We start from the raw sequence: 13,832 nt of genomic DNA on the forward strand, positions 1-13,832 counted from the left end.
TAACTTGAGTCACAGCTCGCAGAAATGAGCACTGTTCAGAGTATTAATTTCATTCTTCCTCATATAAAGTTCCTTGCAAAGACTCTGGGTTGTTCTTGAATTTTTCTTCACTGGTGTGCTTGTGTCCTTGCAGACTGGGCTGGGTTGTGGCTCATGGGTACATCCTACATAGCTCTGTCCTCTCCTACTACATCGACTGTCAGATATTTTGATAGTTTTGGCATTTGCAAATACTCTGTTCCCTGTGAGGAGCGGGCTGGACTTGATGACCTCCATAGGTCTCTTCAAACCCCAAATACTCTATGATCCTCTCAGAAACTCTTCTCCAATTCCCATCTGGATGCATTTTTCTCCATTCTCTCGTTTATGAACTGCCAACCATTTAATGTGGTCTGCATCCTGCCTTCAGCTGGCAACTGTAGTCTTATAAAGACAATATGTGTTTCTTCCCAGTGTGGAATAGCAGCTTGTGTGGTGTATGTGTTCAGCAGAGGAAAACGAGCCAATTCAAGTGTTGCTTTTTTGTTTTTAATTACATTCTTTTTTGCTTCCCAGGCTTCTCTCTTCTACATACTTACACGTGTGCCTCTGGAGGGAGGATTCAATAGCCTGTTGAAGTGAGCTGGAATGCTTAAAAATAAACCAAAATTTTGTAATGAAACATGTTCTGAAAGAACACTGTTGCTATAGGGATTTTTGCAACCTTCATCTTTCATTGCTCAAAATAAAGGTTTTCCTTCCTTGAGCCAAATAGAGGGTTTTCTTATCCAAGCTTTGGAGCCTGCTCAGTGTCATCTGGATGGACTAGTCTCTACAAGACAATATTACTCATCCCACCCCTACATAAAGCAAATCCATTAAACTTCATTGCATGTGGTTTGTGTTTGGGGTTTCATTCATGAAAGTTGAAAGTGCCCAAACTGCTAAAGCACGGAAGTGAAAACCCTGAGAGGATTCTCCTTCAGTCACCACCAGCCAACAAAACATTCACTTCCATCTTCTCAAAAGCTCCCTCAAATCTGATTTCAAGGCAGCTTTTTTTATTTTAGCCAAATGTCCAGTATTGACCCTCATCCACCCTGTGGAAACTGCACGAACATCCCTATTCAGAATCAGAGTTTCTGTTCCACTTGTAGTATGTGCAATTTACTTTCTTAGTATATTTTAGTCATAAACCTGCTGAAAAGTCAATAGGTTAATTATTACTGATTTGTAATTGGAGTATAATTTTGTTGTAAACAGTTTAATTACTGGTCCTCCACCCTGGTCTTAATACAGTCTGTGTTTAGCTGTTACCCACCCTGGTATAACTGCCAAGCACCACAGATGTTTTATCTGACGTGTTAGTTATTAGCAGTTTCTGCTCTTGTTGGAGCACGAACGCTTGATGAAGGGTTTTTCTTTTTTTTTTTTTTTTTTGGTTCTCCATTTAGTTGTTTCTTTTTTGTTGTTGTTTTTTCTTTCTTTTCCTATTTTGGTGTGCAAAGGTTTACTGAAATGAAAATTATATTTTTCATTAGATATGTGTATACACATATAGGTAATATTTATCTTTTTTTTTTAATGAATTTTTGGAAAAAGCACAGAAAATTCTATAACAGGAAATTAAAAACTTCTTTGGATTTACATCAAAAAACCAAACTTAGAAAACTCTTTTGCAAAGTTCTCTCACCCTTACAACAAAACCAAACAAATAAACAAAAACTAAGTGAAGATTCATGGATCAGTTATAATGGTGATGCATCACCTATTAGCAATTTTTGTTTACCTGTTTGCATCCTCCCATATTTTTGCAGCATGTTAACACAGAGTCTGAATGCAGGAGTGTCTTGATTATCTTCTCTGATGGTTTTTCACATGTTGGAATTCGCATAGTATACATTTTCTCATGATAAGACATGTAGGATTGGCTTTGTAAAAGTACAAGCATGACTTTGTTTTCCTGTTCCACCACAAAAGGCTCTTCCCTCCAGCTCTCACTCTTACATCTTCTCAGTTCTTCCAAAGTAAGAAACAAAGATAACTTCTGAGAGAGGGGAGCTAAAGTCATGTACCCCAGCCTGCATGTCTCAGCATGGACCAATGCCGAATCTGTGTCTGGCTTTGAGCTTTTATGTCTGCTTGTATGTTTTGATGATGTATTGTAATTGTTTATAACCCAGCATCTGAAAGATAATTTCTGTTCAAGGCTCTAAGGTTGGCAGCTTGAAAATGTACTTGAAATGGGGAAACAACTAAAATTTATCTGATATTTTATAAATTGTTCTTATTTGTAAAGAAGTAGGAATACTAAAGTGATGTTAGTGTTCGTGAAAAATATGAACAGCAGGCTAAACCCAAAGAATGAGTGAAATGTGAGTTCCTTTATTCAATATCATCTCCTTTGCAATAACCAGACCCCAGAAAGTAAATGGCTTTAGAAAGGGAAAAACCATTTACATTTCAATCAGTGGCCTCAGTGTTGTCATCTGGTGCCATGGGTTGTCCAAGGATAACCTGGCTTCTGGTTGATGCTCCTGAAGAATGCTTATCTCCCGTAGGTCCTGTGCCACATCTGTCAGCCCTGCCCAAGACCAGGTGTCCTCTGTGCAGACCTTGGTGTTGCACCCTTGCTGTCCAGGGCCTGTTAGTGTCTGGTTGCTGCTGAAAGGTCTACAAAGAGCATCCAGCTGGTGGATGCTAGTTCTGGAGCAGTTAGCTGAATGCTTAAAGACCTTCCATATGGTGAAAATTTCTGATCACCACCACTAACTCCACTGGCCTTGTTTGATATAAGTGGAAGGCCACTGTGGTCAGTGCAAGGAGGAACAGTACTCGTGACTCTTTCTGAGGTGTGTGTGACATTATTTTCCTTCATGTGCCTGGCATGATGTGAAGCAGTGGAATGTATACTTGTGTCTAGGTACTCCAGCTTCTAAGAGTGATAGAATGTGCTGGAGCACTGCATTCCTCGGATTTGTTTGTAGGGCATACATCTTCCACCTGAGACCCTTGTATCTCTCCATTTTGCAATTTTCCTGAATGTTTTCTCTCTCTCTTCCCTGTGTGCCATGCCTCCCTGCCCTGTCCCTGCCATGCTAGGTGTCATGTCATGTCTTGCCCTGCCCGAGACGTGTATCTCCATCTCCCATGGTACCAGGTCTGTCTGAAGCCTCTCTCTTTCTCTTTCTCCACAGGATTTGCCATTGCCTGTCTTGTGCCTGTACTTCGATTCATTCATACTCTTCAATAAGGTCCTGCCTACCTTAGTCTGTATGGCCATCCTTCTTTCCTTTTATTTCTTCTCTGTCTTCCAGGTCATTTCCACCTTCAGGAACCCTCTGCTCTTTCCACATCCAACCAACCATCCATGCAAACATCTCTCCTTCCCTCATGCCTCCTTCCAGTCATACACTTTTTGATACTTTGCCTCCTTTCTTTACCACCCTGAGCAGAGTTGTGCCCATTGGTGCCTGCAATATCCCTAGATCTTATGGAGCTGGTTGGAGGAGACATTCTGAAGTTATCACATTACAGAAATGCTGCCAAGCACCAGGCAGTCCTGGGTGCACTTTGACCCCTCACACTAAGGCAAGAGTGACTTCTTCCTCGTGCTTTTGGTTTGCCGTTGCCATATGGAAATGGCAGATGGTGTTGATCAGGAAGTTAATCTAGAAGCATATCCGTTTCATGCTGTATGTGAAAGATTTGTTCATTAAACTTAGAACTCTAATTTAAAGCCAATTAACAGAGTGATTTGAAGAGACTTGTTGTTTTTGAAGTTCAAAAGAGATGCTAAGTCTCTGATTTCAGACTTCGTACATTCCAGAACCTGTATAACTATTGCAGTGTTGCCAGCTCCGTCTCTTTTTTTTTTTTTTCTTCTTTTTTTCTTTTTCGTTCCCTCCTCCCCTTCATTTATTTGAGTGATGCAACTTTTGCCACAGGCTGGAACTGTTTGGAGAAGCCTTATGAACACGCAGCTTCCTTAGCAATTTTAGCCCTACATTTGGGGGTGGGTGGGCAGAACTTGTGTGTCTTTCTATCCTTTTGCTGAAAGCCAGTACAACCCCCTCCTCCCTCTCTTTGGCAGCCCAGTATTGCTCTTCTCTAAGCAGGAGCTGGGAAAGGAGGTAGAAAAATGGAAGGAGTCCTCGGCCCTCCTAATGCCACTTCTGTCAGCATGGGGTTGTCTCTACTTCCTTTCTTCACTCCCCATAACATCTCCCAGAAGCTGGTAGGGACCCACCACAGAAGCTTTCTCATGCTTGGAAGGGGCAGACAGGCAGCTACTGCTCTACACATGCAACGCCCCAGCATACAGCTCTGGTTTCCATGTGTAATCAACCCTGTAGGATTGGCCCAAGCAGACCATTCCTAAGAAATGTCAAGATAGGAAATCTTGTGACAGGAGGAGCCAAAAGTTAGTTATTAGTTCTGAATTAATATTTATTCTGCTTTTACTGAGATTGATATTCTGTAAACACTTGTAGATCCATCAGCAACAGACAGCATATTTGGATAGTCCCAACATTTAGTAGAGGCATGTGTACAGAAAAAACTTTCTTGAGTAATTTGAAGCTGTTGCTGATATAAAAGAAAATAGAGGGGTCAAGTTTTGCTGTGGTATAGAGCCTATGACTTCACCGGGTTAACTGCTGCTCAGACCCTGGGAGACTGAAAAGGATCACAGCAGCCACTGTATTAAGCCAATGTTCAAAATAGTTGGCTCACATTTAATTTCATAAGTAGATCATGTATCCAGAAGGCTTTAGCTGTATGACACAGTCCATTGCAAAAGAAGAGATGGTGGGAGTATCTCTTTGCTTATCTTAACTAGAACAGCACACCAGAGAAACTATCAAATGTGATATTGTACCTACATGAGGGTGATGTGGCAGAAGAGATGAAATATCTCCCTGTGGGTGCATGAGGACAAACCTGGTGAGAGCTGTGCCATGGCTGCCCTTGGGTATCCCAGCTCCTACGGTCATGCCAGTAGCCGGCAGCAGTGGGGCTTCATCCTGGCCGCGCTACGGTGGAGGTGGTGTCTCAGTCAGCAGCCAACACACCTCCAGCATGTCACCTTGCGGGTGATGGCACCTCACTGGTGCTGCTGGGGCTATGCATGAGGAGGTCAGGCAGAGATGGATTTAAAATGAAGGAGAAGATAGACATCGGTCTGAAAAAGCCCACAATATTCACAAAAACTGGTTGCTGGAAGCCTCTTCTGGAAACCCCTTCTTGCCCCCGCATGGGGCTGCCAGGCATGAAGGTGGCATTTGGCAACTGTGGTGGCTTCTGGAGGATTGGAACCGTGTCACAACATCACTGGCGGCGCCTGCCCTCCTGTCAGAGAGGTTTGATCCCATGCTGCTACTTAGTCTTTGAGGAGAGATGGCTAAAATTAGTTATTCATGTTTCACAGAAAAACTTGAGGGGGCAGAAATCTGTGTTCTCCTCTGCCTAGGGGTGGAGAAGGGGAGTTTTCTGGTAAAAGGAAAATCTCGAAGAAGGAAATAATGCCTTTTTGAGAAAAGAGTGTGCAGGGCGTATGGCTAATGAGTATCTGTTTATCCCCAAGTTTGCTGGCAGTCCCACTCAGGCTAATTCCCTCCAAAAGAGACAGGCATTTTGGGACAGCACTTTCAACTATTCCTCAAGGACTTAGCAGGGGGGATTGTTTTATTAGGAAAGTTTATGGTTTCTTGTTTTCCCTCGATGGCAAATGTGACTTTGTTGTTTTTAATTCTGTTGGGATTTCTCCCTTTTAATATACAATGCAGCTGTTAAAATAGCTGGGGTTGTCTAGGGCAAATCATATAGCACTTTCCTTGTTCAGACCTCAGATGGCTGCCTTTTTAGTGTTGCTGCAGAATTATATTACAGGGCATATGAACAGTGCTGGTATTAGTGTCAAAATCAATTACCCAACCTTCCTCCTGCAGAGAAAGCTACAAACCTTAGGAACAATCTGAGTAATCCATTCTGGGTTTCTAATTCTGAGTAATGACGAAGGGCAGAGACTTGTGCTTGAATAAGTGCACAGGGTCTTTCTCCGTATAGCCTCTCCTAAATGCATGCTCTTTACAGGAAAAAGCAGGCTCCCTGTGAAACTCTTTTTCATGCCAAATGGCTCACTGTTAAGATTAATCTGTCATTGAATTTATAAATTCTGTGTGGCACAGAGCAGCGGAAAAAGTTTAGCATTGAACAGAAAGCAAACTATGTATTGCTTAAAAAATGAATGTCGTGCTCCTGGATAGTGTGGATTGACTGCCTCTATCAATATATCTTCTTATAACGGTAATGAAAAGACTTCCATAGCCTTGTGCCTCTGAGGATCTCAAAGCACTTTGCAAATAGGGCAAAGCACTATTTCCTATTTGATGGCTGTGGAAACCGTCTGTGAGAGAGGTTAAGCTTTTTGCCTAAGGACACAGAGGAGACTGCAGCAGAGCCAAGATAGGAACCTAAATCTCCAGAGAACCTGTGCTGCGTCCTGGTCACCCTCTGCACCAAAACACAGTGTGGGAGTCTGCTGGTCACTGACTCCCAGCTATTGTCCATAAAACCTCAGGAGGTGGGATGTGAAGTCAGTGTTGTTGGGTGGAGGTGCTAAGAAGGGCAGGATCTGGCCAGGGAGGGTGCTTGTGTCCTTCTGGGCTGGGATGGTCAGCTCCGGCTGTGGATTCCTGTGGAAGAAGAACAACTTTTTGTTGCTGCTGACTTGGGGGAAAGTTCAGAGCCTTGTACCCAGCCTGCTCTGCCCCAAGCGCCTTTATGAAGCAAAAATAATTGTAGACTTATTACCCTAAATCCTGTAAGATTAGAGTAGTTGCTTTTTTTCTTTTCCTCCTAATCCAGTATTTGAGAAGGATTTACCTGTTTAATACAACTGTTTATTAAAAACACTTGATTTTTTTTTTTTTTAATTCATAGTTTATGTGAAAACAGAGCATACAGATACAAAGGCCAGATTTTCAAATACAGGCCTGATCTCTTGTCAAATTCCAGTTGGATAAATGACACATCTGAAAAACTGGGTTCTTACTGAGGTGTCTGTGGCAGGGATTTAGAGGTCTCATTTCAGGCACCTCTCTGGAAATAAGCATGTTTTACAGGAGGACAATTTCTCTTACTCATTTTTTCCTTCCCCTCCCTGGCTGCTGTGCTCCACAGCCCCCAGGGAACCTCCCCCAGGCATGAGGCTGCCCTGAGGGTCAGGGTAACCAGGGAGGGGGGAGGCCGGGAGGAGTGCGGGGGCAAGGGTTTGGTTTCAAACAAAAGTGCAAAGCCTTGAAAGGAGGGACTAAGAAGAAACAGGTGGGGGGGCTAGTAATATAGCCTCTGACGTTTATTTGCTTAATGAACAGAAGCCTAGGCTGTCAGACCTAGGTCAAATACTCCTCCAGTTTGAGTGTATTTATTTCATACGTGGTCTGTAACCCAACCTGATTTCTGGATTAAACAGCTGTAAAGTCCTGGCCCCCAGGAACCCATCCCGTGCTTGCCATCAAACCCAGCACATGCCAGGGCAAGACCTCAAGGGGCCACCTTGGTATTCACTGGAGCCTTGTGTCATCAGTAAAGCCTGTAATTGTGGGTCCTGTCATTTCCAATGCAAGCTTTTCTGTTTAACAGCTGAAAATGGTGAGCACAGATCCATCACTTAGTTGTCCCATTAATGCAAACTGTGCCTGAAGGCTCCTGGGATAAGCTGCTTGGGCTGCAGCACACAGGTGCTCGGTGGGCCACCATCCTGCTGGAGCCCAGGTGGTGGTGGCAATGTTGGAGGACCATGTCCACCATGTGCCAGGTTCCTCTGGGGTGCCAGCAAGGATGGCTTTATATTTATGGGAAAGTTTTAAGGAATCTCAGAGGAGGAAGTGGTTTAGGACAGCCTGTCTTCAATAGCCATACAACATGGAGGGTATCTAAAGGTGGGTGTGAGGGAGCTGGGAGTACAGGGCCATGCGCTGCCTGTGCTGAGCCACAGAGCTCATCATGCAGAGGGGAAAAAGGGCTTCACTTTCCTGCTCATCCACATCGAAGTTACAGCACAAAACCTGCTTGAAAACCAGCAAAATAGCAAGAGGAAAACAAACAAACAAACCCCCAAACAAACAAAAAACTCCAACAATCACAAAATTAAATGCGTATGCCAGGTTCACAAACAACTAAAGGGTAAAAGCTACAGATCAGATATGGGAGTTCCTGAAATATTTGTGCTTTCAAGTTTTCAGGAGAGTTAACTTTTTATTCCAAGATGTTCAGAAGTCAATCCTTCAGAGTGAAGGGAGGGAAGTTTGAGCTGGCACCATGGCAGTAAAACTGCCCACACAGAAAAAAAAATAATTCTGGTTTCCCAGACATTTTTTTGGCTGATCCCATTAATTCCAGTAAGGCAAACAGCCAGTGTGCTCCAGAGTATCTCAGGAGCTGAAAAAACTTGCATCTGAAAATTTGCATGTGAAATATTGCAGATCTGCATTAAAATTAGAAAGGAAAGGAGGAATTAGTAGTGGGTTTTCCCAAGCCCAGCCTGAGGCCAGTAGTGCCAGCTAACTGTGGGTTCTGTGAAAACAGGAGTCAGGTGGAGACATTTGAAATAAAACAAGTTAAAATAGGGTGAACAAAAGTATTTGTGGTCAGAAATGAAGCATGCCTCCTCATTTAAAAGAAGTCCCATCTTTGTGTTAAATTTAGGATCCACCTATGTTTGGTTTTGGGAGATGAGAAAAGTTTGAGTCATGTAGAACAAACAATCAAGCTAACAAAAGGTTCAGGAGCTGTTATTTTTCATGCAATCCGATTTAAAAGAAACACATTATTTGTGCTTTGATAACTTCTTGTTTTGTGGAGCTTTCATAGGCACTTAATTCACCATTTGTAACGGGGATAAAGCTGTAGCTGATTTTGGGATGGAACCAGTCATAATAGAAGAACTTGCTTGGGAGGGAGAGGAATTGGTGGATACTGGTTCTTACCAGTGAGAGCTGGAAGGGCTCAGACGGAGCTGCCATGGCTTATCTGTAAACACTGATGAAGATGTTCTGATCAGGGCACTGGCTCAGAACCAGTGTATAGGATAAGCACCAACTGGGATGGGGAAACAAACCAAAAAATCCCCTGCAACACACAGCACCTTAAATGTGTTTTTATCTGTATTTTTGTTGAAAGTTTTTTAGCTGACTCAGTTTGTTGCTATGATGAGCTACGTCATGTATGGGATGGAAAGATTGGTTTTATATATGTTAAATTTTTGTGTCTCACTTGTCCTTTAACCCTGGAAAACCCTTTGGGCCCATCAGTTCTATTATACAGCCCAAGTTTAAGTGGGGAGAAAACATATTTGGTCCTGATCCTTTTAGGGTCTTCAACTGCCTGAAGCCAGTGGGATGTGAGAATACCCATCCCTTTGCAGGGCTGTGCCCTTTTTGCCTGTACTGGCTGAGCTGCTAGATCTAGAAACCCAGGAAATCTTTGCTGCTCCCCATTTGCCTTTGAGCTCTGCTGAACCATAAACTGCTTCCTTGTGGAGCTGATTTTTGCCTGTTTTGTGAACAGTGACCAGAATCTGGTTTTGTTTTATGTCCTGTAGGGTTGCTGATCTGGAAGATGCCTGTCTAAGATGGAAACTTCTGCTTCAACTGCTGCTGGGAAAAAAGAAGGGAAAGGTGCAGTCCTGGAGGGGAATGGCTTTACAGAGACGGGGAAGAAACCCACTCCTTTAGCAGCTGCAGGAGCAACAGTGGCACAAGGAGGTACTTTACTTTTTCGACACTTTGAAAGCAGCAGGGGTGTTTTTCATTAGACTGTAAGAATTTAATAAGTACGGTGGCATCTGTCCTTCTGTGAACACGCTGAGTTTATTGGGGTTCTTGGCTGTCAGAGGTCACAGGAGTGGGAAGCTGTGTCACTGCCTGGCATCCAAATGTCATTGCACCGAGACAAGTCAGCGCTGCTCCTAGAGAAGTGGACTGGGTTGAGGGAGAGGATGAGTGTTGAGAGGTGGCTGTTGGAGAGTTGAGGCATCCTGTTACCGCTTGCCAGCATCCACCCAGGGCTGCATGGTGTAGACAGCACAGTGCCTGCTGTTCCTCCATGGAGAAACTAAAGGATGGCTGGAGTTCAGGAGTGACCTGTTATTGTGGATGGGGAGGGCTGTCACCTGCCAGCTGTGATCCTGCTAATGAGCTAAACAAACTGTACCATCTTCAACCATTGTTGCTGGGATTTCATCATTAGGCAGGAGTTTGGGATTGTCCAGCCCCAGTGCAAGAAGAAACACCCCCATTTGTTCCATTCCTGTTAAAGTCAGAAATAGCTCAGGTCCTAATTTCTTTTTCTGTCAGTGTTTTTGGCAAGATTTGGTCCTGTTGGTGTTGAATTGGGAAGCTCTTGTGGACACCCAGGGGCATGTGCTGTTTTTTGGTGGGCGTAACACCAGTGTGCAGGGGGCTGCGCAGGCGCCTTGCTCCTGCCTCCTCTCGCCTGCTGCGGCAGACAAAATACAGCCCCAGAAAACACATTTCTCACTGGCACACATGTGCTGGTGGATCTCCAAATTGGTGCTGGGTCCCTTCAGGGTGGCTTCAGCTGTGGGCAAGGCTATGCCCACCCAGGAGGCACCACACTGTGCTTACTGGGGACAGGGTGTCCTTTCTAGACAGGGCGTAAGGAGACAAACTTAGAAGGGGCTGCACCAGTTTGGATGTGACGAGACACCCCAGCTGTATAAACTTTGCAAGCAGGTTTTTTTTTTCCTCTTTAAAATATACCTTATTGCTAGCCAGAGTCTAACTCAAAATGATCCCTTCCCCTCCCCTTCCTTCACTGCAGGGTGGTTTCTCATCACCCCAGGAGAGCAGCATGACTCCTCTGCGGGCTCCTCTGTTTCTTACACAGCTCAGCTGGAGAGTTTGTGTTTTCTGTTGGCGGAGTTTTGAAGACAGTTCTCAGCCCAGATTGCTTAAATCTGCTTCATCTGTCCTTTCTTTTCAACACATTTGTTACCCAGCTTTCATTTTCATGTTGACCTGGGAGATTCAGATGTACAGAGTAAGGCAGCAGCTGCTAGATTATAATCTATTGTATTAGTTCATGGGTTTGGTAAATTTTTTTAGTCTTTGTTTTTCTTAAAAAGAACTAGAAAAATCTCTTACACAGAGCTGCTGAATGTGTTTGAGCCGCCTTCTGCATGAGCACTATGCAAAGTGGCAGAAAGGAAGGCTCTCTGGGTGGCAGAAATAGAGAAAAGGCAGAGATGGCAACATGCAAAAGTTTGCCATCCTCCAGCAGATTTTGATCCCCATTGAAGAAGCATAGGCTGTAGGAACCATGAGTCATCATCTCAGTGACTGGCAGATCCAAAGGGCTGATTGGCACCAAAAAAGTGCAAGCATAGGCTAAAATTGAAAACCCACAGACGTTTCATTGTGAATAAACAGCTTCTCCCTACTTGGCACTTGCCTTGGGAGTGCCTCTGCTGAGGAAGCAGTCACCAAATTTCCAGAGATTTGATGGCAATGAGGGTGCCCCTGAGGTAGAACATCCATCGGCCCATTTGGCACTCCCAGAGACTTGATGGGTATTTAAGCATCCAGCATTATATGTCCTGTTAGCAGTGTGCTCTTGCCTTCAGAAATGATTTATGGGCTCAATATTTCTCCTTTTATTAAGAGGAAGTAGAGAAGTAAGCGGAGGATTGTATGAAGATGTCAGGAAAATCATGATGAAAGCATTGTGTAATGAGATGTAAAGAGTGAAATCTATGTCATGCTGTGCAGAGAAGTGTTCATAAGTGACCTAAAATGGCTAGCAGGGAAGCAGCGTGTGATCGGATGCTGGCCCTGGGACTCTGCAGGTGATGCATGTGCTCTCGTGGTTTGGACGGCTTTCTTTTGAATTCTGGTGAGATGTAATGCATCCTCTTGAAAGGGACAAACATGGTGTGTGTGCTTTTAAGTAGAAAAATTAATTTAAACTCATTTTATAACATCAGTTAATTGCAAGGTGTGATTTAGCAGATGATAACAAAAAGGCTGGGTAGCAAGGAAACTGTACTTTCACAGTATTCATGCTAATATAAAATAGTTGCTTCACTAAACTAGTGTAATTACTCATAACAGACCAGAAATATACATATTTATGCTCGTATTCTTACAGAAGAAAGCAAATGAAGCATGGAGATTAATTATGTTATTCAGCTTGAGGAGAGAAACAGCTTTAAAGGGAGGGCCTCCAAACCCCCCACCCTGCTTTGGGGCCACATGAACAAGTCTTTATTCTCACCCAAGACAAACTCTTGATTTTATTTATTGTAGAGGTTTTGCTCTTTGTACTAGCATGTGAGAAAGTGGCAGCAAGGCTCGGCTAGTGCTGCAGATCACCAAGCTGCTCAGCAGAACCAAACGAATGTAATTTGCAACACATTTCTTCCCCTTTATTCTACTGAATCACACAGACGGAGTGCCAACATAACATGTTTCTCAGATCATAAGGTTTTCTCTTTCCCTTGTAGAAATGAATAGATTCATAAGATTTTATTTATAATTAAGGTAATTGAAGCAATGAAGTTAAATAATTGAAGAATATTTATTTTATTATGTTATTCTTTAGACTACATTATTATAAGGTAATAACATGTCACATCTCCATTTATAGTTCCGTTGCTTTGGATATTTGTCCTAAATATTTGCAGCCTTGAACAGATTAAGTTATGGCTGTGGGAAAAGAGAGATTGGTATTGTTGATGCTGTAAATGGAGAAAAGTCTTTTCATACTAACAATCTGTCTCATATTTTTAGTCTACTGAAGCTGCCATTTTAGAGATCTTCTGCGACTTTTTTATAGTAACTCATTGATCAGATGCTCAGAAATTGGCTTCACAGAAATGACATCAAGGAAGTCTCTCCTGATTGTCTGTTTTTCCATAAATCATGCCAGCCAAGGAGTCAAAGCTCCTCTCTTCTCTTTTAGTAGGTGCACGTATTTTTGAGTGACAGAGATGGAAGTTGATTTTAATGATAGTATGTAGGAGCTATAGACAGTCAGATCTGCAGAAAAGACTCCCACTTTCAGTGTCTCCTCTTCTGGAAGAGCAACTTATGGCACTTCATGTTTAGAAAACCCTTTTGCTGAGTGCAAAAATGCATGTTGCTGTGTAAGGTAAGAGACTTTGGAGCAGAGCCCCACCAGGAAGACCAAGTGCCTGGCTGAAGGAGAAATTTAAATGAGCCACTCTTTCAAAGGCAGAGATATTTAGGAAGATGGGTTTCTCATCTTGTAATAAAAATTAAATACGAATTCTCCTAAATGCTAACTGCCTGATTTTAACAAGGCCCAGAATGCACCTTTCCCTCTCCACCCCACCCTCAGCATGACACAAACACCAAGTTCCCAAATTGATGGTGTTTATGTTTGAAACATTTTTCTGATGTCTGGCTCTGTCAAGACTAATTTTAGCATTTCTAAAGCTGGGTAAAAATACAGCCTCATTACTTTGATGTCAGAGCATAGTTTACTATTAGTATATTCTGGGGTTTATCATTTTAGTCATGTTTAACACGGCTGCAGCAGGCATGCACTATTAAATCTGGCTTATTTTACATTCCTGTCTGAGATTATTTATTTGGAACAATTTCCTCTCTATCAAAAGACACGGCTAATGCTGAGTTTTAATGTGTTATTTACACACAAAATAACCTATTTACAACTCAGTATCTGCCGCAGGGAGAATGAATGGGGCAGTGCTCCCTTCATCCTGTTGTATCTGAGTTTAACAATCTGGATTGCTAATAGAACCATTTATCACGGGGTGGTAATTTATTTTATGTTAGCTGCACAGG

General features: G+C 43.0%; 1 protein-coding gene across 1 annotated transcript in view; it reads left to right on the forward strand.

The window, feature by feature from the left end:
• GLI2 (GLI family zinc finger 2) overlaps positions 1 to 13,832 on the forward strand; it is a 195,341-nt gene that overhangs the window by 39,739 nt on the left and 141,770 nt on the right. Inside the window, exon 2 of the mRNA XM_082056807.1 lies at positions 9,584 to 9,746. Coding sequence (XP_081912933.1) covers positions 9,614 to 9,746 — 133 coding nt within the window. The 5' untranslated portion in view covers positions 9,584 to 9,613. The remainder of the gene's footprint in view (positions 1 to 9,583; positions 9,747 to 13,832) is intronic.

This window comes from Streptopelia decaocto (assembly GCF_964273445.1).
Source record: "Streptopelia decaocto genome assembly, chromosome: 6".
Taxonomy (NCBI): Eukaryota; Metazoa; Chordata; class Aves; order Columbiformes; family Columbidae; genus Streptopelia; species Streptopelia decaocto.